The sequence below is a fragment of the Leucoraja erinacea genome, chromosome 26 (assembly GCF_028641065.1).
Source record: "Leucoraja erinacea ecotype New England chromosome 26, Leri_hhj_1, whole genome shotgun sequence".
Taxonomy (NCBI): Eukaryota; Metazoa; Chordata; class Chondrichthyes; order Rajiformes; family Rajidae; genus Leucoraja; species Leucoraja erinaceus.
In genome coordinates this window covers 7,571,105-7,598,547 of record NC_073402.1, presented here as the reverse complement: position 1 = coordinate 7,598,547, position 27,443 = coordinate 7,571,105, and the positions used below count along the sequence as shown (strand labels likewise).

At 41.6% G+C, this 27,443-nt stretch overlaps 1 protein-coding gene across 3 annotated transcripts in view; it reads right to left on the bottom strand.

Moving 5' to 3' along the window:
* Positions 1–27,443, bottom strand: part of stk40 (serine/threonine kinase 40) — an 84,025-nt gene that overhangs the window by 20,127 nt on the left and 36,455 nt on the right. For all 3 annotated transcript variants that reach the window (XM_055656077.1, XM_055656078.1, XM_055656079.1), the window contains exons 7-8: positions 13,171–13,286; positions 2,098–2,242 (exon numbers count right to left, since the gene is read on the bottom strand). In XM_055656077.1, the coding sequence (XP_055512052.1) occupies positions 2,098–2,242; positions 13,171–13,286 (261 nt within the window). The remainder of the gene's footprint in view (positions 1–2,097; positions 2,243–13,170; positions 13,287–27,443) is intronic.

Below are 27,443 nucleotides of genomic sequence, written 5' to 3'. Positions count from 1 at the left end.
CTCTGCCGCCAATGCTTCGAGCTCTGGTATTCCTTCTCCAAACCTCTCTACTCTTTCCATTTTAAAAGTCACTAAGCCACTATCAATTTGAGCAAGATTCTGGTAATCTGTCTTGATACAGATCTTCTACTGATATCCAGAGTGAGTAGACACACCCATAACTGTGCAATTTCAGCACATAGGCTGCAGCCTAATAGAGTGGTGGCCATGGAAGTCCTCTGCTGCCATTCGATCTCCTCATGGCAAACCTGCACTGATCTCCCAACTCTTAGTGTGAGAAACACGCACACTGGACCCTTGACAAGATAACCTGGCAAAAAATACAGCAGTTACATTGAAAGTAATGGGAGGATTTTTTTTTGATTTTTTTTTATAAATCGGCTGCCAGGAGCAAAGTGAATCCAATCCAATTTAGTTTAAATGTTTAATTGTGGGTGTCTGAGCATGTCTTTCTGCAACCTTTTTGATAGATCCAGAGTCAACGAGATTTGTACACGTATTTAAAAGACTGACATAGCACTGCACAACTGGAATCTTGAGTAAAACAAAGTGCTGGAATAACTTGCGGGTCAGTTAGCTGGAGGAGGTAGACTGAAGAAGGGTTTTGGCCCGAAACGTTGCCTATTTCCTTCGCTCCATAGATGCTGCTGCACCCGCTGAGTTTCTCCAGCCTTTTTGTGTACCTTCGATTTTCCAGCATCTGCAGTTCCTTCTTAAACAGGTAGCTGGAGGAAATGGATCAACACCCCTCTCCCACCCCTACCCTCCTTTGGAGGATGGCCCTGACATGACCAGTTGCTTTTCCGTTCCCTCCAGAGATGCTGTCTGAGTCGCGGAGTTATTCCAGCACTTTGTTTATTTAAATTGCAGGATTGAGAGACAGGAAGTTGGAGCTCTGGGCTTGTTCTTGACTCCAAATGCAACCACATGCTCTCATTAGTATACTGGGAGCTGACCTCCCAATATAAGACGTGGGACCACACGGAAAGAAATCATGGACCAGGGAGTAGATAACCAACAATCTCAAGGCAGTGGCAGATTTTCCTGAATGTCCCTGTGGCCATCAAACTTTGCCAACACGCATGTGAAGTACCCAATAAATTATTTAACTACATTAACAACTAAGTTATTGTTGGCAGCAGTAAGCAGAAGGCAGCACAAGGCCTCTTACAGAAAAATGTTTTCTCTTCAGTTTTGAAGTGGTATCACAGATATGGTATTTTAAAGCAGAGATATGTAACAGTTCAAAAGTTGAAATTCAGAAAATTACTTTAAATTCAAAATACAACTGTAGAGTTAAATTAGTGGATGGAAAGTTTAATATTGATTTGGGAGTGATGTAAACATTGGGAGGCACTCCTACACAAAGCAGAAGTTGCAAGAGTTATTGAATCATTTAAATTGAATTTCACACAGTCAGCCTTAAGGTCTGTCTTCATTAGTTTACCACAGTGAAACTGTTCTGAGATGATGGGCAGCTGAAGAATAGCACAATGGTACAGTTGATACAACTGCCTCCGACTCACAGCACCAGAGACCCGGGTTCAATCCTGATCTCGGGTGCTGTCTCCATGGTGTTTGCAGGTTCTACCTGTGACCACATGGGTTTTCGGCGGGTGCTCCAGTTCCCTCCCACATCCGTGACATGCAGATTTGTAGGTTAATGGGCCTCTGCAAATTGCCCCTAGTGTGTAAGGGATGGGAAAATGTGATAACATAGAACTAGTATGAATGGGTGATCAATGGACTCAGTGGGCCGAAGGGCCTGTTTCCATGCCATATCTCAAAACTAAAGAAGAATTGGCACCTATATTTAAAAGTAAGGATCCAATAGTTACATTTAGTGAAGTCTCCTTCATTTTGAATTTACCAATACTGATTAACTTTCAATAAATAAGTTGCACAGTTAGAACCAATATTTGAATGCCTTGGTAAATATAAAGAAATACAGTGAAAGATCTCAACACTATTTCCAACCTTTCCATGATTAATTGATAGCCAAGGAGTCAAAACAGCTAGAATTAAACACAATACAAACACAAGTCTAAAAATAAATGTTAAGGCAAGGATGAATCTGCAAAAGAAACACAAACTTACTCAGGGATGGTGTATTCTGCTGCTTTGATTTTCCTGAAAAGCTCCTGAGGTATGCTGTCATAAAATGGGAACTGCCCATAAAGCATTGTGAAGAGCACCACACCTAATGCCCACATGTCACTTGGTTTGCCCCTATACGGCCGGCCTGGAAAACAAAACACATTCTATTTTAGCCATTGTTTCAAATGGTTTAAAAGCCGACTGATTATACCAATACATTAAAAGAGTTCCTGCTTAATCAACCTAGGGATTCAGATTGACAAGATTTCTGCCATTGCAATTCTAGCATTTGAGGTTGCAAAAGGCAGAGAACAATTTTCCAAAAGATAATAAAAAGGAACGGAAGATGCTGACCCCAACCAGAAATGTCACCTATTTATATTCCCAAGATGCTGCCTGACCCATTGAGTTACTCCAGCAGTGTCCACTTTTACAGACATTTTGGCTTCCATCTCAGAAACATCTTCAATTCCACCTCATCTCAGATTTGTCCAATAAAATCATTGCAGCCACAAACATATCTCATCAGCTCTCAGCACAAAGCTCAGTATAAAATTCCACACTTTTCACTGCATTGTGACCTATCCTTATTTATACAGCACGAATGGAGTGCTACAAGAAAATATATATGCCATACATACACTGACACCATATTTACATGTTCACTGTACTTTATTACAATATCAAATAGTTTCAAAGTACTTCACACTTTATTCAGGAATATATGGAAGAAAATACTGCATTTCCCCAACGTTGGACAATCACACCCATAAGCAACGTTGTCAGAATAGTTTTGTTGTTTAGGCAAAGAGCCAAAGCCAACGTGCAAGAAACCAGTGAAGCTGGAAACTGGACAAATCACTTTGCGGTCACATAGCCTCAAACTATAGAACAGCAGGTTGACAGGTGCAAGATATCCCAGAATTTTAAAGACCTGGGAAAAAAGTCTGAGCTGACGTTATAAGTCTCGGTTAACAGATGAGTAAATAGTAATAGAGCAAGTAGGACTGCATTTTTCATCTTGTGTGTAACAAGTTAATACTGTAAACAATTGTGAAACTTAAGGCAAGGCATCAAAGGTGAACAATCAGCCCAAAAAACAAAAGCTATTCAGGCAAATCTAAATTTCAAACTAAGTCCATAAACTTACAAATGTAAGCATTTAAAATGTCAGTGCAATGAAGTTGCTTCTAAACTTACAGCTAGCCAGTTTCAGAACATCGCAATCCCCTGGAGGCAGAAACATTTCAATGCCAACTTTCTACACGTCACTTCAAATCAATGTTGTATGGTTACAGGCCCTGCAGTTAATATACATTGGTCCTCCCTATTACACTATTTCAACATCTCGATTTTATAAATCTTGAAGCTCCCTAACATTTTACTGTTTCAAAGGAAAAAACAACCCAACCTCAAAATTACTGCATAACCTAACCTCTGTTTTTATGAACACATTATATACCCGTCTTGTTTCTTTAATGATCTGTGGATCTGTGCTTCAGGTTCTGTCCAATCCTCAACTCTTGGCTTCCTACCATTTGTTGTATATTCCTACCATTTACTGTGCATTCCTACCATTTACTGTGCATTACCACCATTTCTACATTGCAGTCTAGTGCTGATATAAAGGAGGAAGATCAACAAAAGTCACACAAGTGAAAGTTGAAAAGTCTAAATAACCTGCCACATAAATACCCGAGTACTTCATGGGCACGTGACACACACACACACATTTAAACCAAACAAAAGTATAATAAAAAATAATTGGCATTTGAGATTGCCCTCCTGAGATGCACACCAGTCTTAAGGAGCCAGTCTTCAACCAATTCAATACACGGTTACGGCAGCTTAAAATTGGGCCTTCATAAGGCTCTGTTGATCATTAGTAACAGAAATATTTGATACCTGTAATCTCATGGCCTGGGAGATCCTTCAATTACTATTATAATCAAGTTAGGGGACAGATGTTGATTTAGTGAACTCTGCAGAATAGCATGGCCAAGTACCATCAGGTATATTTAAAAGTGCCAAAATGGTAAAGTTGCAACACTGGACTACATGTACACTGAGCAGCACACAAGAAGCTAAACGATCCCACAAACAACTCAGATCAGTCTCAAATCCAGCCACATCTAGACATGAACGGTCGTGGACAATTAAACAGCTAAACTGCAGGTGGGGTGCAGAGCAAATCCCATCTACAACGATGGTGTGGAATGGCACATGTTGCGAAGACAAGGTTTAAGCACTCTCCATCATTTTCAATGAGCTAACTTGGTGATTCAGCTCTACACCCACTTGAAGCACACACCATTAAGGTGCAAGTCTTCAATCAATTCAATTTATTCCACGTGCTCTACAGAAATAGCTAACACTGGATACAGCAGAGGATGAGACTAAACAATATCTCGACTGTCATATTGAAAACTGTCACTTGGCTGTTGTGGACCACATGACCATGTCTGGCCGGAGTGTTGTAGCCACAATGTCTGGGGGAATCACAAGCTTTTTTTCCCCCTAAGTCCACTTCCATTTTCCAATCCCTAGCAGGCTGCAGATTGCTTGCATCCTTTGATGTTATCTGGTGCTCCCCTCAGGTTGGCCTGTTGGTACAAATGTTGTGAAGTGGACATTTCCTGCCGATGTTTGTGGGGAAGCATTTGTGATCTTACGCCTCTGTTCCAAGATTGATGCCAGCTGTCTGAGAACTTGGTTATGCCCTTGGCTGAGACTCATAGTGCATCCTGTTAAAATGTGCCTTAGTGACGCAGGTGCTCCGAACCACTGCTTCAGGTTCTGGGGTGATGGTAGAACATCATAAGTGGCTCTAATGACAAAACTTAGCCGAGATCCTTCCATTTGCCAAATGTCACACCAGCTGAGTTTCCTCTTTTCCAGGCGCTCCCAATTAGTTGATTGGCCCTGCTTGGCCATTGAGAAGGCCTTGGCGTGTCGCCCTGCCACCTCTTCTCACCTCCACCACCACGAGCCGTCTCTTCTGCACTGATGTTGCCTCGTGTCATTGAGGAGCTTTTGGGACGAGCCCGAGCCCGGCTCTCCCGTGTTGGACTTGGCCAACCACAACCACAAGATGGGGTCCACTTCCTCCCTGTTGCCACACTGGGGGCTGCTGTTCGAATAACAGTATCTTCAGATTCAGTGAGGGTCATGACAAACCTTGCTTTAGTGCATTTGAACTCGTCCACAGGTCCTGCAATGGGTAATTCCAATTTTCCACTCCCGTATAGTCCGACAGCACTTAAGCATCGTGGAAGTCCAAGCCACTGTTTCACATGTGTGCTGATCATTCTTTCCAGCTTTTCCACTTTGTTGATGGGGATTCCATGTTTCAATGTTATAACAAGCTGATCCCCGTGACAATCCACTGGCCACACGCCTCCGATCAGACAAACCCTCTTTAACTACCCTCCGACTCCTTCCTCCAAGTCAATTTTGAATCCAACTGGCTAGCTCAACTTGGATTCAATGTCCTCTAACTTGCCAGACTTGCTTACCATCTGGGACATTGTCAAAGGCCTTGCTAAAGTCCATATAGCCAACGTCCATTACCTTGCTCCCTTTGTGTCCTATCGGACCTCCGTAAAAACTCTAGATGTGTGAAAAATGATTTGCCACGCAAAGCAACTACGCCTAATCATTTTGTGCCTGTCCAAATGCTAGTATATTCTACCCCTCAGAACCCCCTCCAACAACCTTTCTACCGCTGACACTGGGCCTGCCGACCAACCTGCAGTTCCCTGGCTTGTCCTTGCTGCCCTTCTTAACCAACAGTGCAACACTGGCCAAACTCCAGACTTCCAGACCTGCATTTGTGGTTAAGGATGATGCAAAGATATGTTTAAAGATCTCTGCAAGACCTCGACATTTTCTCCCAGGCTTCCCAAAGGGTCAGAGGTTACACTTGGTCAGGCCCCGTGGATTTATCCAACTCGATATGCTTTAAAACCACAATTACCACCTCTTTGGTAATTCATATGATCTAAGACATTACAACTCCCGTGCCTCAATTCCCATCTTCCATGATCTTCTTTATAAAAACAGATGAGAAGTATTCATTTCATATACCACTACATCTTGTGGCTTCACACAAAAATGGCCATGCTGATCTTTAAAGGGAGTTATTCTTTCCATAGCCACCCTTTTACTCTTAATATACCTATAGAATCTATTTGAACATAATGCCAGCTCTATTTAATTTCCACTTTTTGCCCTCCTGATTGCCTTCTTAAGTGTACTCCTACACTTCTTATACCTGTGAAGGATTCACTCCCTCTGTTACTTGACCAGAGCCTCAACATCAATCAACCACCAGGGTTCTCTAAACTTACCATCCTTGCGCTTCACCCTGACAGGAACCTGCTGCCCCTTCACTCTTGCTACCTCACTTTTGAAAGCCTCCCACTTGCCAACCATCCCCTTACCTGCAAACGCTCTCCCAATCCACCTCTACAAGTTCCCGTTTAATGCCTCAAAAAATCAGGCCCAATTTAGTACCAACTTGTGAGCCAGTCTTATCCTCCACAACTACTTTGAAATTAATAGAATTATAATAATAATAATAATAATGAATAATGGATGGGATTTATATAACGCCTTTCTAGTTACTCAAGGCGCTTTACATCGCATTATTCATTCACTCCTCAGTCACACTCGGTGGTGGTGAGCTACTTCTGTAGCCACAGCTGCCCTGGGGCAGACTGACGGAAGCGTGGCTGCTAATCTGCGCCTACGGCCCCTCCGACCACCACCAATCACTCACACACATTCACACACAGGCAAAGGTGGGTGAAGCGTCTCGCCCAAGGACACAACGACAGTATGCACTCCAAGCGGGATTCGAACCGGCTACCTTCCGGTCGCCAGCCGAACACTTAGCCCATTGCGCCATCTATCGTCCGCATTGCGCCATCTGTCGGCCGCTTTATGGTCACTGGACGGACAATGGCGGTTCATTGCAGGAAGATTGTTCCCGATGTTGGGGAAGTCCAGGACAAGGGGTCACAGCTTAAGGATAAGGGGGAAATCCTTTAAAACCGAGATGAGAAGAACTTTTTTCACACAGAGAGTGGTGAATCTCTGGAACTCTCTGCCACAGACGGTAGTTGAGGCCAGTTCATTGGCTATATTTAAGAGGGAGTTAGATGTGGCCCTTGTGGCTAAGGGGATCAGGGGGTATGGAGAGAAGGCAGGTACGGGATACTGAGTTGGATGATCAGCCATGATCATATTGAATGGCGGTGCAGGCTCGAAGGGCCGAATGGCCTACTCCTGCACCTAATTTCTATGTTTCTATGTTTCTATTGTTGAGGCTCGCCACTACTTCAAGGGTGAATTGAGATAGGCAAAATATCCTTGCTTTCCTGAGGTGACCAGATCTCAAAAAACTTATTGAAGGGAACAATATTTAAGATTTACATAAAGCATTAGGCATTTAAATCAAAGCTTCCATTGAGAGATTTTGTTTGTGCCCAATAGGGAAAGATTCTCATGTCTGGCAAGAATTTTTAAGTGGCAACGCTTATTGTTTTTGATGGAAACTGCAGAGTCTCATTCATTCCACTATTACCCCATCTTCTATGGGTATATTCTCAATCCAAGCCATGACCATGGATCACATTTACCATAATCTTCTGGGAAAGCCTACCATAGGGAACTTGATTAAATGCCTTCTTAAAAGGATAATCATTAAATGCTGGAGTAACTCAGCGGGTCAGACAGCATCTCTAGAGAAAAGGAATAGGTGATCTTTCGGGTCGAGACCCTTCTTCAGACTGAGGGTCAAGGGAGAGGGAAACTAGAAGTGTGTAAAGGTACAAAGAACAAATTAATGAAAGGCATGAAAAGAACAAATCAAAGCCAGGGAAGATGATAAAGGAAAGGTGGAGCCCACAATGGTCGGAGCAATTCATAGTACTCTGGAAGTGAAAATCCATGAGCCATAATCAGCTTCAAGATCCACATGCTTCAAAGCTTCACTTCTTGATGTGGGAAGTTTGAATCAAGACGTTGAAAATTGGGCTGGAAAAAACATGGGAGGGGAAAATGGATATTGGTTCTTGGGCAAGTTGGAAAAGTGAGGTTAGGCGATCGGCAGGAGAAGGAAAAATATTCAGCTGGATTAATAAATAAGTTATAACATTGATGAGCCATGACGTAATTCAAATTAAAGGAGGGAAATAAATATTGGGGCCAGAGGTCACTTAATTATCTTCATGAGCTTTCACTAAAGATGGCGAAAAAGGAGAGAAAAGTGCCGGAAGGCAAAGAAACTTGGATGTCTTGAAGCAATCTGCACATACAGTGGAAAGGCAATATCAGCTTAATATTGAACTGGAACAACTTGAGAGGTCAAGTTTCGCTTTAACAGGAAAATTTATCCTTGAAAAACCAGGGCAGGAATAAATTACTGCAATTTACCAATGCTATTTATGATGCAAATTAATTCCAAAAATGATGGGAGAGCTGATGGTTTTGTGGTTTATATGGCCCCAATCATCAGCATGAGATAGCACGTGAATCACAACTCATTTCTGAAGTTAAAGAGAAATAAAACAGGAACATCAAAACAGGGTAACTTTTTTTTGTCGTGTGAATATGTATTTCACAACTTCAAATTTCACTGAATAGAAGGAAGGGCAACACACCGCACTATGGGTGAAGATTATCCCTCATCTGGTATTAATGTTAGTTTCAGTTCAAAGTAGCCTTTCAAGAGAACAAACACAATTGATACCTCCACATATTGCATTCATGGTGGAGAGAAATAACAAGTGAACCCAGTGGAAGCTGGAGAATGCTTGTATCCCAAAGATTAGCCCATATCTAGGAGATAAATCAAAGTTGGAAATAACAGAACCAACAGAACACTGCAGATGCTAGTTTACAAAGGAAAGACAAAATGCTGGAGGAACTCAGTGAGCCAGGCAGCATCCCTGGAGAATGGGACCCGAAACATCACCTATCCATGTTCTCCAGGGATACTGCTCGACCCACTGAGTTAAGTCAGCATTTTGCATCTTTCCTTGAAAATGTTGAATATCATTGTACCTTAACTGGTACACGTGACAATAAAAGACCTTTGACACCTTTGGAATAACATTCCTTTTCCACAGGGAGGGAATTGAAGGCAATATCTCCAAGTTTGCGGATGACACTAAGCTGGGGGGGCAGTGTTAGCTGTGAGGAGGATGCTAGGAGACTGCAAGGTGACTTGGATAGGCTGGGTGAGTGGGCAAATGTTTGGCAGATGCAGTATAATGTGGATAAATGTGAGGTTATCCATTTTGGTGGCAAAAACAGGAAAGCAGACTATTATCTAAATGGTGGCAGATTGGGAAAGGGGGAGATGCAGCGAGACCTGGGTGTCATGGTACACCAGTCATTGAAGGTAGGCATGCAGGTGCAGCAGGCAGTAAAGAAAGTGAATGGTATGTTAGCTTTCATTGCAAAAGGATTTGAGTATAGGAGCAGGGAGGTTCTACTGTAGTTGTACAGGGTCTTGGTGAGACCACACCTGGAGTATTGCGTACAGTTTTGGTCTCCAAATCTGAGGAAGGACATTATTGCCATAGAGGGAGTGCAGAGAAGGTTCACCAGACTGATTCCTGGGATGTCAGGACTGTCTTATGAAGAAAGACTGGATATACTTGGTTTATATCTTAGAATTTAGGAGATTGAGAGGGGATCTTATAGAAACTTACAAAATTCTTACGGGATTGGACAGGCTAGATGCAGGAAGATTGTTCCTGATGCTGGGGAAGTCCAGGACAAGGGGTCACAGCTTAAGGATAAGGGGAAATCCTTTAAAACCGAGATGAGAAGAACTTTTTTCACACAGAGAGTGGTGAATCTCTGGAACTCTCTGCCACAGAAGGTAGTTGAGGCCAGTTCATTGGCTATATTTAGGAGGGAGGTAGATGTGGCCCTTGTGGCTAAGGGGATCAGAGGGTATGCAGAGAAGGCAGGTACGGGTTACTGAGTTGGATGATCTGCCATGATCATATTGAATGGCGGTGCAGGCTCGAAGGGCCGAATGGCCTACTCCTGCAGCTAATTTCTATGTTTCTAAGTTTCTATGGAAGCTAGCCAGAGGTGTAATAGAAGATAAATTCAGGGAACAGACAGTTCATGTAGAGCATTTACAAAGGAGACGAGTTAACTATTCCTGCACAGCAACTTCTAGAATTATACAGCTGCAAATTCCTTGCTTCATTATGGTCTCTGGAGTGGCTGTGGACCTCCGGTAATAAGCCTTATTTTTTTGCAGCACTGCCACAAAAATTAGCCTGTTCTTTTTAACCAGAGGAACAAAACTTAGTAGCTTACAGACGGTCCATGTGTTTGCCAATGGAATCCAATAATTAGGACTAACCTTCACTCCAGCCCATAAGCATGGCATCCTAACTTGTACCTTAGCTGATATCAATTAAGCACAGAGATCAAGACTGAATCGGGAGTTTACAGGGTTTTTAACTTCAAAAGTATTTATCTACCCAGACGATGCACATTAAGTTAGAAAGTTATTTTCTAACCATGTTATAAACATTTGCTAATTCAATATTTTGTCAAAATGCACAAGGGGTTGGGGGCAGAGGGAGAGAGAGGGGAGAAGAGAACACTTAGTAGCTTTGTCATGTCAGAACTCCAGGGAACCTTCTTCAGCTACATGTTTATGCTCTGTGTCAGTTAATTTTGGTTAAATCCTAAGAAGCAAAGTCCCAAATCAAAACAGTGCAGATTTTTGTTTAAGGGTTTTGATGAAATATCATCAACTCAATCTGTAACAGTTTCTCTCCACAGATGTTGTCTAACCTGCTGAATATTTCCTGCACTTTATGTGCAACAATGCATGGAATGATTAAGAGATCAAAGCGTATTTCCACATGCTTGCATACCGCTGAGTAAGTGACTTGGATTATTCCAGCTTCCAAGGATAAATAACTAAACTGGTTCCAGTTAGACTATTGTGATCATCAGCCAAGATCTTTTCTATAACCAACATTCAGTAGGTTCTATACTTCAATGAAATTTTCCATCATAAATCAAGAGACCAGGTTGGGAAATCAATCTATTTTTGCAACCATGTAACTGAACCAAGACTGATGAGAAAAACAACCAGTGAGCAATGTGCAAGGTGCTCATGCTGCACATTTTCCATCACAGTTCTCGCTCTGACAATCAAGAACAGATATCAGGAAGTATAACAGCATAAACAGCACATTTCCACAAATCACTTCTGTTGAGAGGGATAAACAGCACATGTTGAGAGGCATAAACAGCACATTTCCACTATCACTTCAATAGTGTCCTACAAGACATGGACATATAGGGGACCCTGTTCTGTGCCACTGAAGTTGAGGGAGTTTTTTTGTTGTTGGAGATTGTTGCTGGCCAATTTCTTTTTATTTTTCTGCAGATGTCGACATGGTAGATTTCAGAATCTGAATTTCAAGGAATCATAAGTAATCGCACTTGCATAGGACGGTTACAGCACAGGAAGTGGTTATTCATCACATTGTATCTGTGCCATCTCTCCATTAAAGCAATTTAACTATTCCATCTCTTGAACATTACTCTGTTCTGCGGAAAATACTACAAAAAGTTGTGACCACTGCCCAGTCCATCACCGGCTTTGACATCCCCACTGTCGAAGGGGTCTATCGTAGTCGCTGCCTCAAAAAGGCAGCCAAAACCATCAAGGACCCACACCATCCTGGCTACACACTGCCATCAGGAAGAAGGTACAGGAGCCTGAAGATTGTAACGTCCAGGTTCAAGAACAGCTTCTTCCCCACAGCCATCAGGCTATTCTGTGATGTTCAAAGGAAAGACTCTGAACTCTTTTTCAATTGCGTTACCTGCTTAACAATGATGTGTTTTTCCCTGTTTTTTTTTTTTAAGTGAAGCAGTGTGAAATTGTGAGCATCAGTGATAGGATGAGAATTTTTATACTGACGAATTGTAATGTTTATGTTGGCCTAAAATAGGACACCTTGATAGTGTCCTCTGTGATGTTCCAAGGAAAGACTGAACTCTTGAATAAGCTATGAGCTCTGAACTGCAAAAGACTATATTATTATTTGTTATTCGCTCTATCTTTGTTATTTTTTCTTTCGCTTCTCGTTATGTACAATGTTTACATATTCTGCTGTGCTGCAGCTAGTATGAGTTTCATTGTCCCGTCCGGGACATATGACAGTAAAACACTCTTGACTCTTTAATTTATTTCACCAGAAACTCATCCAATTCCCTCTTGGATGCCAAAATGGCAGCCGCCATGTCTCCAGCCAACCTGCAGGCAGTGCAATCCATATTCCAAAAAATGTAAAATGTTTTTTTCCTTTTGTCATGACTTTCTTTCACTTTATTTTGTACCTGTGACTTCATCTGCTCGAAGACTCCAAAGAGAACAGCCTCCCACCATTCATTGTTCAGAATCATAATTTTATTTACATTTATTAAATCTCTCCTCAGCCATTACTCACTCCAAAGAAAACAGTCCACTTTCGACTAATCTATCCTTCCGACTAACGACCATCCCTCATTTAGGAATTATTGTCATAAGATCTTAAGCATTCAAGACACTGAAAGATTTCAGAAAGAGCTGAACAAAATGGACAATGCAAGAACAAACACAAGAGTAGAGAAACTAGAAGTGTTCCTGTCTCACAATTATGTGCTCAGCAAGAACACAGTTAGCCTTAGTGATCTAGGTGAATCAAGAACCATAGGTTTAAGGTGAAGGGGAAAAGAGTTAATAGGAATGAGGGGTAACTTTTTCACAGTGGTGAAAGGGTGGTGGATGTATGGATCAAGCTGCCAGAGGAGGTAGTTGAGGCAGGAACTATTCCAACATTTAAGAAACAGTTAGATAGGTACATGGACAGGTTTGGAGGGATATGGACTAAATGTGGGCAGGTGGGACGAGTGTAACTGGGACATGTTGGCGGTGTTGGCAAGTTGGGCCGATTGGCCTGTTTCCACACTGTATCACTCTATGATTTCACCCATTCCCTTGTCAACAGTCTGAAATAATCAGAATTGGGCGCTCACCACTCAATACATCAGGGCTGATGTAGGCAGGACTCCCTCGCTGATCTTTGAGTAAATCATCCTCACTAACTAGATGCTTTCCAAGACAGAAGTTTGTGATGGTGATTCTATGGGTCCTGCAAGCAAGAACAAAACAAATTAGTGTGCATATCAATACTCGTCAGGCATTTTGGGTTGAGAAAAAGGGCAGTAAAAAAAATGTAACATATTAAAAGTTGCTACATAGGTACAATTAATCCATTAATTTCTAACTAGAATTTTAATTCAGTAAACTAGGTCATTAAACAATGTAACAAAGCAACTCTGCTGATAGAGAAGCTGCTTCCAATTATATTATGCATATTTGCCCTTGTTTCTGGAGAATACAAGTTAAGAATTGCAAAGCTGAGAAGTTGCTGAATTGATGTAGTATTAATAATACTACTTTCAGTTAGAGCCAACACCCTCCCATAAGTGTCCAAAAACACAACTTTCCTCTGAAAAGACTGGTTTCTATTTCTTGTCCATTTCCTTCCTCAGATACTGCTTGGCCCATAAAGTTCCATCAGCAGTTTGTTTTTAACACAGCAAAAGTTGAAAAGCCCATTTGCTCGACAAATTTACTGAGATTCTTTGAAGTAAATAGCAGAACAGAGTGAAGGATGGAAAGGAGAATTAGTAGATGTTGTTTACTTAGATTTTGCGAAAGCCTTCGATAAAGTGCCACATGTTAGGCTGCTTAGGAAGAGGAGAGCCCACGGTATCAAAGGGCAAATACTAGCATGGATAGCAGGTTGGCTGGATGACAGAAGACAAAGAGTGGCAATAAAGGGGGCTTTTTCTGGTTGGCTGCCAGTAACTAGTGGAGTTCCGCAAGGGTTAGTGCTGGGGCCGCTACTCTTCACGTTGTATATTAATGTTTTGGATGAGGGGGATTAAAGGCTTTGTGGCAAAGTGTGCGGTTGATACGAAAATAGGTGGAGGGGCAGGTAGTGTAGAGAAAGCAGGGACTCTGCAGAAGGACAGGTTGGCAGAGTGGGCAGCGAAGAGGCAGATGGAATATAGTGTAGCTAAGTGTGGAGTCATGCATTTTGGTAATAGGAATAAAGGTGTAGACTATTTTCCGAATGGGTTGATAATCCAGAGGTCGGAGGTGCAAAGGGACTTGCAAGTACTGGTGCAGGATTCCCAAAATGTTAATCTGCAAGTCGAATCGGTTGTAAAGAAAGCAAACTCATTGCTAGCATTTATTCCAGGAGGGCTTGTATACAAAAATAGCGATGTAATGTTGAGGCTCTATAAGGCGATGGTAAGGCCGCATTTGGAATATTGTGAGCAATTGTGGGCACCCCATCAGAGGAAGGATGTGCTGGCTCTGGAGAGGGTCCAGAGGAGGTTTATAAGAATGATCCCAGGAATTAGTAGGTTAGCCTATAATGAATGTTTGTCAGCACTGGGCATGTATTCGCTGGAGTTTACATGAATGAGGGGGGGTCCTCATGAAACATACAGAATAGTGAAAGGGTTGGATAGAGTGGATGTGGAGAAGATGTTTCCACTAGTGGGAGAGTCTAGGATTAGAGGGCATAGCCTCTGAATTAAAGGAAGCTAGTATTCTTTTAGGAAGGAGATGAGGAAACATTTATTGTGTCAGAATGTGGGGAATCTGTGGAATTATTTGCTACAGAAGGCTGTGGAGGCCAAGTCAGTGGATATTTTTAAGGTAGAGATAGGTAGATTCTTGATTAGTTCAGGTGCCGGATGTTATGACACCTGAGGCACCTAAGGCAGGAGAATGGAGTGAGGAGGGAGAGGGTGGGGGTGGGTCACAAAGTGATACAAGATCCCAGATGTCATAGCAGGAAGGAGGATTTTGAACTAAAGGACTCTTTAGAATTAACAGTGGCTCATTTAGGTAGATAATAGACAATAGGTGCAGGAGTAGGCCATTCGGCCTTCAAGCCAGCACCGCCATTCAATGTGATCATGGCTGATCATCCCCAATCAGTACCCCGTTCCTACCTTCTCCCCATATCCCCTGACTCCACTATTTATAAGAGCCCTATCTAGCTCTCTCTTGAAAGCATCCAGAGAACCTGCCTCCACCGCCCTCCGAGGCAGAGAATTCCACAGACTCACCACTGTGAGAAAAAGTGTTTCTTCGTCTCAGTTCTAAATGGCTTACTCCTTATTCTTAAACTGTGGCCCCTGGTTCCGGACTCCCCCCACATCGGGAACATGTTTCCTGCCTCTAGCGTGTCCAAACCCTAAACAATCTTATATGTCTCAATGAACACCTCTCATCCTTCTAAACTCCAAAGTCTACAAGCCCAGCTGCTCCATTCTCTCAGAGAGGTAATATTTTATCTTTCAATGGATGTCTTTAGAAAGCTCTTCCTCAAAAATTACCTTTTAAAATAATTTTTAAGGCAGCGATATTTTGATTATTGACAAGTAAACAGGCAAAAAGTTTAGCACGGGTAAGCGGGTACATGGAGTTGAGATGCAATTGGATCAGCCATCAGAAGGCTCTTGGTTCCAAAGGCCTGCCTCTTTGTCCTATTTCATATTATCAAATCCAAGTGATAGCAGTAGCTTTGCATGAATAGGTGGCGGTGGGGAGAACAAGATGTGATTACTGGTGTTCAGAAGATGGAGATTTAAATCCGAGTTTAAAGCAGCTCGCAATGTTGGGTGTCTGGGTGGCCGATGAATAAGAATGAAAGATACTGTTACTGGAAATATGGACGCCATCTCTTCTTATAATTTCTTGGAGCATTTTCCATCATTCACACAGTGCCAATATCGGGATCATTATCTTTAAATGAAAACAATGCTGGGAAAATACTGCACATCAATAAAAGATTTGACAGTGCAATAATCTGGTTCTCTTTTGCAGGCGTTGTTTGATTTGCAACGGGTTCCAGAATTTTCTGTTTCCATTTTGTATTTGTATTCCATTCCTGCATTTGCCTACAAATGTTTTCATCTTTAGAAATAGCTATCATTTGCTCAAAATGAGAACAAATATCTCCAAAGCCTTTCCTCCGTGACCACCTTTTTGTGCAGCTTTGTCACAAACTATTTTTTTCTTCATGATCTGTTACTCAAGTTCCAACAGATCTTCCTTTGGTACGGGAGTCCAGTAACATTTTCCTGGTCTATTTCTTCATATAGACCAAAGATCACTTCATCTCTCGGCCTCACTTTGGGAAATCTGACCACTTGGCTGTGCTCCTTCTTGGTTTGGGCACAGACTGAAGAGCAAAGCTCCAGCGGTGAAGACCATGACAGGAAAGGCAGTGGAAAAACTGCGATTACTGTAGAATTGGAAGACTGGGTGATGTTCCAGGAGGCGGCCACTGACATCAACAAATACACCACGGTTGTCTCCGACTTCGCGGGGAAGTGTGTGGTAAAGTGTTCCCACCAAATCAATGAGTGTTCCCCAATCAGAAATCTTGGTTGAACTACGAAGTTGGCAATCTTCTAAAGACCAGATTTTGGGCATTGAAGTCTGGCAACGCAGGTTCATACAGGAAGTTCAAGTACCGCATCTGTAAATCTATCAGAAAGGCAAAAATACATTTTTGCTCGAAATTGGAGGATGAGACAGATGTTCGGCAGCCATGGTGGAGCTTGCATGCCATCACTTCCTCCAACTGGAAACCGCATGGTGAAAGTGAGGCATCACTCCTGATGAACTCAATGCATTCTATGACACTCCGAAAGGATAAACACTGATGTGGCTTCTCGGGCCCCATAGCATGGTAATCTCAGTCAGCAAAGACGACATATGAAGATCTTCATGTGGGCGAATCCGCAGAAAGTGCCTGGACCTGATGATGTACCTGGCCGCATTCTCAATTCCTGCATGAACGATCTAGCGAGAGTTTTTGCAGACATCTTCAACCTCTATTGAGGTCTGAGATCAGTAATACTGGTGCCCAAGAATAACAAGGTGACATGCCATAATGACTATCAACTGGTGGGATTGACATCTGTGGTGACAAAATGCTTTGAGGCTCATTAATGGCATATATCAGCTCCTACCTTAGCAAGAACTTGGACCACTTAGACAATATGAACACTTACATCTGGCTCTTGTTTATTGATAACAGCTCGGCAATCAACACCATCACTCCCTCCAAACCCGTTATAAAGCTCAGAACTGGGTGTCTGCGCATCCCAATGGAATTGCATCGTTGACTTCCCCATCAACAGACCACAATTGGTACAAATTGACAACACTTCCTCCTCAATCACCATTGCACGGGAGCACCTCAAGGCAGCATCATCAAGGACCCACACCAACCCAGCCACGCTCTAATTTCACTCCGACCATGGTGACGTGGTATTGAAGTCTGAAAACCGTAACCTCCAGATACAAGACCAGCTTCTTCCCAACACCATCAGGCTCAACAACACTACAAACTATGAACTGTCTCAGTCGCACTACAGATTCAGGCTTTTGGCACGAATACTGGGAATTAAAATTCTTTGTTTATTATATTATGAGTACTGTTTGCAGGTCTGTTATGCCGCTGCAAGAAATTATTTTATTGTTCCCTTATCTGTACATGTTAACAATTAAACACTCCTGACTCATACCCAACAACATCTGCCAACCCGACAATTGGTTTTCTAAAATGTTTCCAATTCATAAACATAGGAGCCATGTATGTACACACTGCCCAAAATGACCTTCATATACTATTTAATGTTGCATTGATCGCTTTATTCTAGGAGGCATTGTATAGTTATATGGCTTTCATATTATACCTCATCCAAATTTCTGAAATGCTGTTTGACTCAAAAATGACACATCAAGGGTTGCAAGTCCTAAATGCAGAAACAGTATCCTGGTCCCTGAGTATAACAATGAAGTTTTGCAAGTAAAAATGCTGGGTTGATGTTGGCTGAAACTTCCTTGATGTTAACTTTATGTCCAGGAGTACTGTCAATGGAGGAGGGTCCTTACCCACGTTAAACTTTACACAATATTGTTCAATCAAAAGAAACAACATAATGTGACCTTGGAAGAGCTGTGACACACCAGGAATCTTGATAGATTGCCAGGTCATTAAAGAATGGTCATTAAATCTATCCTGCAACTCAGCAAATTCGCCAAATAAAAGATTAATAGCGATTCAACTTCAGTCATTATCTCCAAGCAGAAAAACAAGGTGATGTTTAACTGACTTGAAGCCTTGAGCAGCTTTGACATCAGCCCCAGGGGCGCAGTGGTTGAGTTGCTGCCTGACCGAAGCAGAGACCAGGGTTCGATCGCGACTATCCCGATCCAAGTGTTGTCAGTACGGAGTTTATACGTTCTCCCTGTAACTGCATGGGTTTTCTCCGGATGCTCCGGTTTCCTCCCACACTACAAAGATGTACAGGTTTGTAGGTTATTTGGCTTTGGTAGAAAAATTGTAAATTGTCCCCAGTGTGTAAGACAGTGCTAGAGCGTAGGGGGAGATCGCTGATCGACGTGGACTCAGTGGGTCGAAGGGCCTGTTTCCACAATATATCTCTAAAAGTCTAAAAGTCAAAAGAGCCCCAGCTCATTTACATCTAATGTTTCAGAGAATATTTTCTGCCACCATATTCCTTGTATTTACTGCCCCTCTGCAAGGTGATTATGCAGGTTTCTCATTCTCCAAAGATATTAAAAATGTGCCACGGCTGGCCTCGAAGATTCCAGGATTTACAGCAGATTCATCACCCTACTCCTTGTCCTGCCAAAATGATCACTCATTTTCCTGGACCATTATCAAACTCAGCACGTGTCCCTAATCTTCTCATTACACACTTAACACTTTCCCCATTCTTTCCGTTACAATCTGATGTAACATATAATCCACCTCCAGCTGCAACAGTTTGTGTAGTACATTTATTTCATCTACATTAAAGATTGTTCATTGATACAGGAGGATTTAATTAATGGCCAATGTCCAAACATTCACCTTTTTTTAACTTTCATTAAATGTATACACTTTACTAATAGATATAGCTTGCAATAATTGCTTGGGGGACATGTAATATTTAGTACTGCTAGACAACTTTCACACAAAGCTATTTTGCACAAAATAGTGCCACATGACAACAACAATCTCCATGATGGCAATATGTCCTGGAATTGCAACTTGAGCACAAGTACAAATGGCATTGGAATTTTAGTGAAAATTAAACTTTTTAAGTGAAGGAATTACAGGAATGCATTGATTAGGACCATTCCCCAAGTAACATGTTTCAGTAAGGAGGGATAAAGATGGCAAAGTAAGGATACCTTGAATGACCAAAGAAGTTGTAAATTTGGTCAAAATGAAAAAGGGAAGTGCATGCACGATTTAAGAAGTTGGTATCAGACATGGCCTTTGAGTAATATATAGAAAAGAGGAAAGAACTCAAGTGAGCGATATGGAGGGCTAAAAGGGGCCTCAAAATGACTTTGGTGAGTCGGCTTAAAGAAATTCCCAAAGTTTATTAAAACAAGAGAATAACCAGAGAGAAGGTAGGACCACAAGGATAAATGAGGGAAGAAGGCTGGGGGTGTAGGCGAGGTGTTATACTTTCCATCTGTTTTCACCAAGGACATGGAGGTCAGTGAGATCAGGGGGAATACCAATATGCAAGGACAGTTAGAGATTAAGGAGGAGATAGTGTTGTGGAATTAAGTGCGTGAACATAGATAAATCCACAGGAGCTGATGGGAAATATCCCAGGTTATTGAGAAGAGGGTAAGAGACGAGACTGTGGGACATTTGACTGATATTTTTGTGTCTGCTCTAACAACAGGTGGGGTCACGGAGAACTGGTTAGTAGCTAATTTTGTTCCTTTAAGAAGGGAAGTAGAGTGAATCCAGGGAATTATTGGCCGGTGAGCCTCACGTCAGTTAGGAAGCTATTGGAGAGGATTCTTCAAGCCACACACTTGAGTTTGCTAAAAACATGTCCAACTTCATTACTCCAAACTCCTCTTTTGGACAGGGATTCAGGTTACATGTGCTAACTGCACATCAGCTCGTCAAATTTTGCCAATGATACTCACTGAAGAATCCTGGAGTGTTTAATTATATACAAGACACTATAAATATACACTGTTACAAAGCGACTTTTCAAGATGAATAGATGAGCAAAGTGGAAAATGTAGGCAGAAGCGTCCATAGTGCAAGAGGTAGCTGAAGTTTCTGTCAGACGATGAGGGCTTGGAAACTGAGGATGATAAGATGGCAAAAGTAGAAGACTCGATAGTGACACCACTTCGGGAGAAGGAAACAATGCCAAGGAGCATTTCTAAATAAGGAGGATGTTGAGAACAGGATCTTATTCTCCTTAGGCATTGATCCAGGACTGAGAATCATTACTTCTGATGTGAGTAATGAGGCCAATGTGCCAATGGCAGATGGAGCAGATGGTGATAAGAAATCAGGAAAGGAAAGAAAATTTACTAAAAGATGGTAACCAAACATGTTTTAAGTTTTAGAAAAGTGTCAGAAAAGTGTGGAGAAGAGCCAGGGAGACAAAATGTTTGAACAGGCAATCTGCTGGAGGAACTCAGCAGTTCAAGCAACATCTGTGGGCAGGGAGTGAAAGAGGAATTATCAATTGTAAATTTTAAATAAAAACCCCGAATCAAAGATATGCGGAGAGGGACTATTTAGCCAGTACAACAAGAAGAGGGGAAGTGCTGAGACCGGGCCAGTAGGAGGGGAGGGTGAAAGTAGAGGTAGCTAGGTAGTTAAGCAGGAACAAAGACGACCAGTGATGCAATTTGATAAGTAAGGAAATTCATAATGCGAACTTTTAGACGAGAAGCAAATGGTACATAAAACCCGAACTTGGCGAGTAAAGGGCCTGTCCCACTTGGCTGTCATTCGCGCGTCATTTACGCGACCTGGTAGCGCGTGGGTAGCGCGGGACGGGCACATGGAGTGGTGTGGAGTGGACTTCGTCCTGAACGAAATCTTTGCGCGCCACCGACCTGTCGCGTAACTGACAGCCAATGTGGGATAGGCCCATAAGAAGCAGCTGAGCCAGTTAGTGAAATGTATGTGAAGGAGGTGGATAGAACCAAGATGCAGAGAGGAATGAAAAAAAGGAGTGGGTGTGAGAGAGGAAAAGAGGAAAGAGTTGAAATGTATATGCTTTCATATTTCCTTCACTTCAAGAACAAGAATGCAAATTTAGAATGTTTTTTTGGCCTCTAATCTTTCTCACTTGACTCCACAACTAAGTGCAAAACATACTGCAAAGAGTCTTTAATCCGACTACTTTTGCACAATCCGTTTAAGTTAATATATTTGGAACAGCATTCATAAACTGAAAACATTAAATAATGCAAGTTAAATAGAATGCTTTCACATTGAAAGTCTAGTTTGCTGGAACTTTGCTAACCAACATTTGAGAGCTGGCATTTTGGATATTAGGTACATGTCAAACAACAGTTTTTATAACACATTTGTAAAGAAGCAGTATTTGCACAAATTCAAAGATTCAGCATTAAGCCAATGTTCCACTTCAGAAATTGGCTGCTTCCAACACGCCATTAAAAACTTTAAGTTCCCTATTCACAACAGAAATCCATTGGGAACATTTTAATTACCAGGCCAGATGAAAGACAGAATCAAAACCAATGCAGAAAAAATTGGAGAAAATTAAAATTCATCCAGGAAATTTTACAGATGCTTCAATTATAAAATGTGAAGAATTTTTTTTTTTTTTTTTTTAAACCCAGACACATAATGACCTCTTTGGAAAATGCTGGCATAATGGATGTGCTTTTTGGGATCCATCCAGATTCAAGAGTTTAAATCCCACCAAGGCAGCTGAGGAATTTAAAGTAGCTAAATATGGAGTTAAATACCTGGCAGCAGCAATGATAACCCCAAAACTTCCTTCAGTGAAGATTTTTTTTAAATCTCGCCTGGCCTCTTAAACAACTTCAAGCTCACAGTAACGCAGTTAATTCAAACTGCCTCTGAAATGACCTTGGAAACCATCCAATTTAATGACAATTAAGGTCGACAAATATAAACTTTGCAGATACTGGCTATAGTTCAAAATAATTTTAAAAATCCATTCGTACTCAGCTGTGCTCACGGGTGTAGTCCGAGCTGTGCATTCTGCAGTACTGATGCTTATGGATATAGAGCCTTCCACAGGTATAGAGCCTCCATGTGAAGGAGAATCAGTAATCATAATCATATACTATCTTACCCTACTGACACCAGTCTTATATTACACACAAGATATTTTGTTAGATGCTTGGGATTGAAGGATAAACTTTATCCAACATATACACCAACATGTTAAAGCAGGAGACCAGCATCTACCAAATACTATCTGAGCATCAACACTGCAAGTACCTGGTAACCCTTCTCATTAGGAGAATTGCATTGCTAGAAAAATGTATAGTGATCTTCCGCAAAATCATATTTGTCATTGAATTCCATGTTACAAGTAGGGATGTGTTCCTATGGGATGATTTTCTCTTGTGTAATAAATACGGCAGCTGCAGGCTTATGGTGAAAGATCACCTAAGAGATTGTCTTGTCAGATTGCAAAGCAAAGTTCTCACAGCTGTATTTGAAGACACAAAAAAGTAAATAGAGGTGCTCATCACCTTACAGCCTTCAGTTGGAATAGGGACATACACTTTTAAATGCATGTCAGAACAGTGGTTGTTTAGGTGTACAGCTTGCACTTACACTTGCTGGTGCTGTTTCAAACATCGTAAGCATGGACAAAACTGCTGGACAAAGTGAACCTATCATTCTAAGATAAACCCACATTATGAGTGCATACTTCAAGTAGAGAGTGAAAAAGCACAAAAATGAAATGTTTGCTTTGCATTTTTTCCCCACATAAATTCCCTATAAGAAAACAGTATTCAGTATCACAGACTTTTGGGTTGTGATTGGTGATTTTCCATAACACGAACAGCTTTAAAGTGGGGGTTTGCCTGCATTACTTTGCACCATGCCCAGACGACCAATTTATTGCAGCATTTCCTAAGAGAGGAGAAATCTACTGAACTATTCTACACTGTTTTTTCCAAATATCTCCAACCCCACCCAAAGGCTGGAACAGGTAGGTATTACGAAGGAACTGAACCCACACATGGCTGTAATTAAATATGACTCACCTTTTAGCACAATAGTAACTTGCACCAAATATAGAGCATTAGCCTTAAGCTAAATTCATATTTCCACAAGATTCTGGTACAGATGGGAAATTGAGGAATAATTTACGAGAAATTTCAGAGAACCTGTATTAGATTACACCATCTAAAATATGCACTTACGTGCCATAGGCTAATCAAAAGGAACTATAACTAGATCTACTCCCTCTACTAAAAAATGCACTGTTGATCCATGTGAGTTAGTTACGATACGATAGAACTTTATTTGTCCCAGGAGGGAAATTACATGTTAAATCAAGAGGCAATGCGAGTATCATAGTAAACTAACGTTAATAACTAAACAAAGTTAGTTACTTTTGTAAGTGTATTTTGCCTACTTACTTGCCTATCTGTCCAGTGCCTATCTAACACATTGCCTCATCTGTACCATGAACATCCAGTCCCTTTACACCTCCACCCCCAACCTGAAGGCCCTCCAGTTCTTCCTGAACCAGAGACCTAATCAGATTTCCCCGACTAACACTCTCCTTTGCTTGGTGGAATTTGTTCTCAGCCCCAACAACTACTCTTTGACTTCTCTCACTTTCTTCAAGTTAAAGATGTAGTTATGGGCACTCGCATGGGTCCCAGCTATGTCTGACTTTTTGTTGGTTATGTCGAACAGTCCTTGTACAAAAGTACATTGGCACCATCCCCCAACACTTTCTCCACTACATTGCTGACTGCATTGGACTACCTCTAGCACCCGTGCAGACCTCAATGATAACTTTAATTTTATCACTAACTTTCACTCTGCACTCAATTTCACTTGGACTATCTGACAACTAGCTCCCATTTCTTGACCTGTCTCCATCACGGGGGTCACACTATCAACTGATGTCTACAACAAACATACCACTCCCAGTTATCCGTGCTTCTCCTCCTCCCACCCTGCCTCTTGCAAGGACGCTATCTCCTATTCTCAAATTTTCAGTTCCTGCCACTTCTGCTCCCACAATGAGGCTATCTCGTCTAAGACATCCAAGATGTCCTCTATCTTTAGTAAAAATTGATTCCCCTGCTCTCATAGATGGAACCCTCACCAGTGTCTCCTGTGTCCTGTAGTTCGCCTCTTCCTCCCAGATAGAAGATGCTAAGAGTTCCCTTGGTCCTATTTTTCATCCAACCAGCCTCCATATTCAGCGCATCATCCTCCGACATTCCTGCCACCTTCAACGCAATCACACCACTAGCCAGTTGAAGAAGGATCTCGAGCCACAATGTCACCCATCCATATTTTCCAGAGATGCTGCCTGACCTGCTGAGTTACTCCAGCAGTTTGTGTCTTACTTTGTATCTTCAAGGTAGGTTTAATTGGCAAACAAATCACAAATATTTAGAATTTCGGCACACATGGGACTTTCCAAAAAATCGATTCAACAATATATGCCAAACATGAAAATGTTTGAGGCACACAGACAAACTCCACATCAAATCCAACTCAAACAATGGGATGTGCATGAAGCCAGAGTTACAAGAGAACAGCACAGAATTTATAACATGCACGCATTTCATTTAAGGTTGAAGGTAGACACAAAATGCTGGAATAATTCAGCAGGACAGGCAGTATTTCTGGAGAGAAGGAATGGGTGACTTTGAAGATGGGTCTCAACCCAAAAAGATCAGTCTGAAGAAGGGTCTCGACCTGAAACGTTACCCATTCCTTCTCTCCAGAGATCACACAACCAGCCAGTTGAAGAAGGGTCTTGAGCCACAATGTCACCCATCCATATTTTCCAGAGATGCTGCCTGTCCCGCTGAGGTACTCCAGCATTTTGTGTCTACCTTTGATTTTAACCAGCATCTGCAGTTCTTTCCTACACATTCATTTAAGGTTCATTGTTTCCAGATCTATAGACTAACTTACATAAGAATACTTATGTATGCATGAATATCCATGTATGCATGCAAGATGGGGAGAAAACACACACACACTGAACTTTGTTTAAATAGGTCAGCAAATTCTCTCTTGGGGGCGAATGTGGGGGAAGGGAACAGTTTAGACAGGAAGGAAAGAAGTAGACGTAATTACATCATATGCAGTCACAATTTACAGTCACTATTTGTTTCACATTTAAAACAAAGTGAAACATTATACTGAGCCATAGATTCTAGGTTTGATCAATGGATAATGCAGATGAGTCATGCAGTGGAGTTATCAGAATAGGTCCATTTCCCCCAATAATAAGATGGCAGTACCACCACAAAAGCTTCCTGATCACGTAACCTTGATCCAAGCAGCCATGGGGTTTAACACATTCACTGGATTATTACTCCACACCTCTATAACCACGCTGCTCTTTCTCCCAACCTCACAACACCAATTCCATGCCATTAAGTATCCATGGTTTAAAGGCAGCCCAGAAAGAATCCACTGTTAAATACTTTTTCTGTAATGTCAATGCCACTTAGTTTTAATAACTACATTGAGGGGTAGGAGATAGGGAAACAGAGACAATATATACCGATAGGTGTGGTATTAAAATTGATTTTCAACAACGAACAGCCAAATGACACAGTGTTGGACCTGCTTTCTATAGTGCAAGCATTTTTCAAAGATAATTTAAATTTCACACTTTCCAGATTTAAAAAAAATCTAATTGCCTTCAGAAGGAGGACAGAGATCCCATGCTGTTTTACAGTTAACTCAAAATAATAGATTACGGCTCTTTCAGATATACTCCACCAAAGTATTCATCAGTAAAAGTAGAACTTTGGGGAAAATTCAAGCAGTCAGGGACAGAGAGGGAGTAAAGAAAGTAAAATAACTGTAAACATTTCCCAGCAAAGAGCTCAGTCTGAAGACATTGTTTGTCTACATCAAAGTCACCGAGTCAAATTCAGTGTGTGAACTACTTTGAAATATTTCAACAAGGCTTTGACAGGAAGCTTCAAGTTCATGGGCCAACACAAAAAAACCACAGCAGAAATATGTTTGACAAAATTTGCTGTGTCAAGAAAAAAAAAGGTCATTTACTGGGGGAACAAAGCAAATCATTGTTGGGAACAGGACCTTTCTACTTTTACACCAAAGAATCTTCAAAGTTTTAATGGTAATACATCAAAGCAATATTTCAATTCCGGGCCCAGAGGACCATCCTGAAGCCCAGATACTTGTAGCTATTCCCGACATACCTCTGGCTGCTGGTGCTCCTCATGCACTGAGGAATAGTACGAGCCAGAAGTCTTGTTGACAACGATGGCCATGTCTGCCAACACTTTTGCATAAGGAGTTTCCTTATCAACGCACTGGCAAACAAGAACGGGCATCTAATTGCTCATCTTCTGATCAACTTGTTGGCAATATCACCAATTCTACCAAGACACACTGCTGAGATTGGCAGCAACAATCTGAAACAGAGCACTTGGTGTCTGAGATAGGTGGGAGCATGCATTTGGTGTTCATAGTGCCAAAAATGTTACCAGTTAATAAGTTCCTGGTTTCCCCATCTCAGGCACTCTGGTGAGACAAAATCCTGTCCTTAATACTAGCCGTATCATATTTTTCAAATAGTCCTGTTGGCTATGTTGCAATTTTCCTTAACTCAATGCTGATGACCTAAGCATGCAACAAGTAATCAAAGTTGGAAAAAAAAGTGTTTATATATCTTTTTTACCCCCCACATAAAGTTTGTAAGAGCTAATGTTTTTAGTCTGTATCTCAGATTTATGCATAGTGAATTCTGTAAGGGCAAATTTCCATTACGCAAATAGCCAAGAGAGACAAAATAGTTTGGGCCTTTATCCCTTTGAGTTTAGAAGATGGAGGGCTGACTTTGTTCAAACACGAGGGGGGCTTTTTAACTAGTGAAGTAGACTCGAACAAGGGGCAGATCCTTTAAAAATGTTTATTGACATTTCTTCTCACAGAAGGGGTGAATATCTGGAATGTTCTGTCCCAGCAGGTGATGCACCAGAAGCATTTGAAGTCGAGGTGGATAAATATTCGATAGATCGAGGAACAGAAGAACAATGAGAAATGGTACAGAAGAGGAGTCAAGTTTACCACTGATCGGCTAGGATCAGATTAAATGGTGGGGCAGGCTTGAAGGCCTACCTTGTGTTCTCGTGTACACTGCAACAATAGATTCTCACTTCGATCCCAACATGC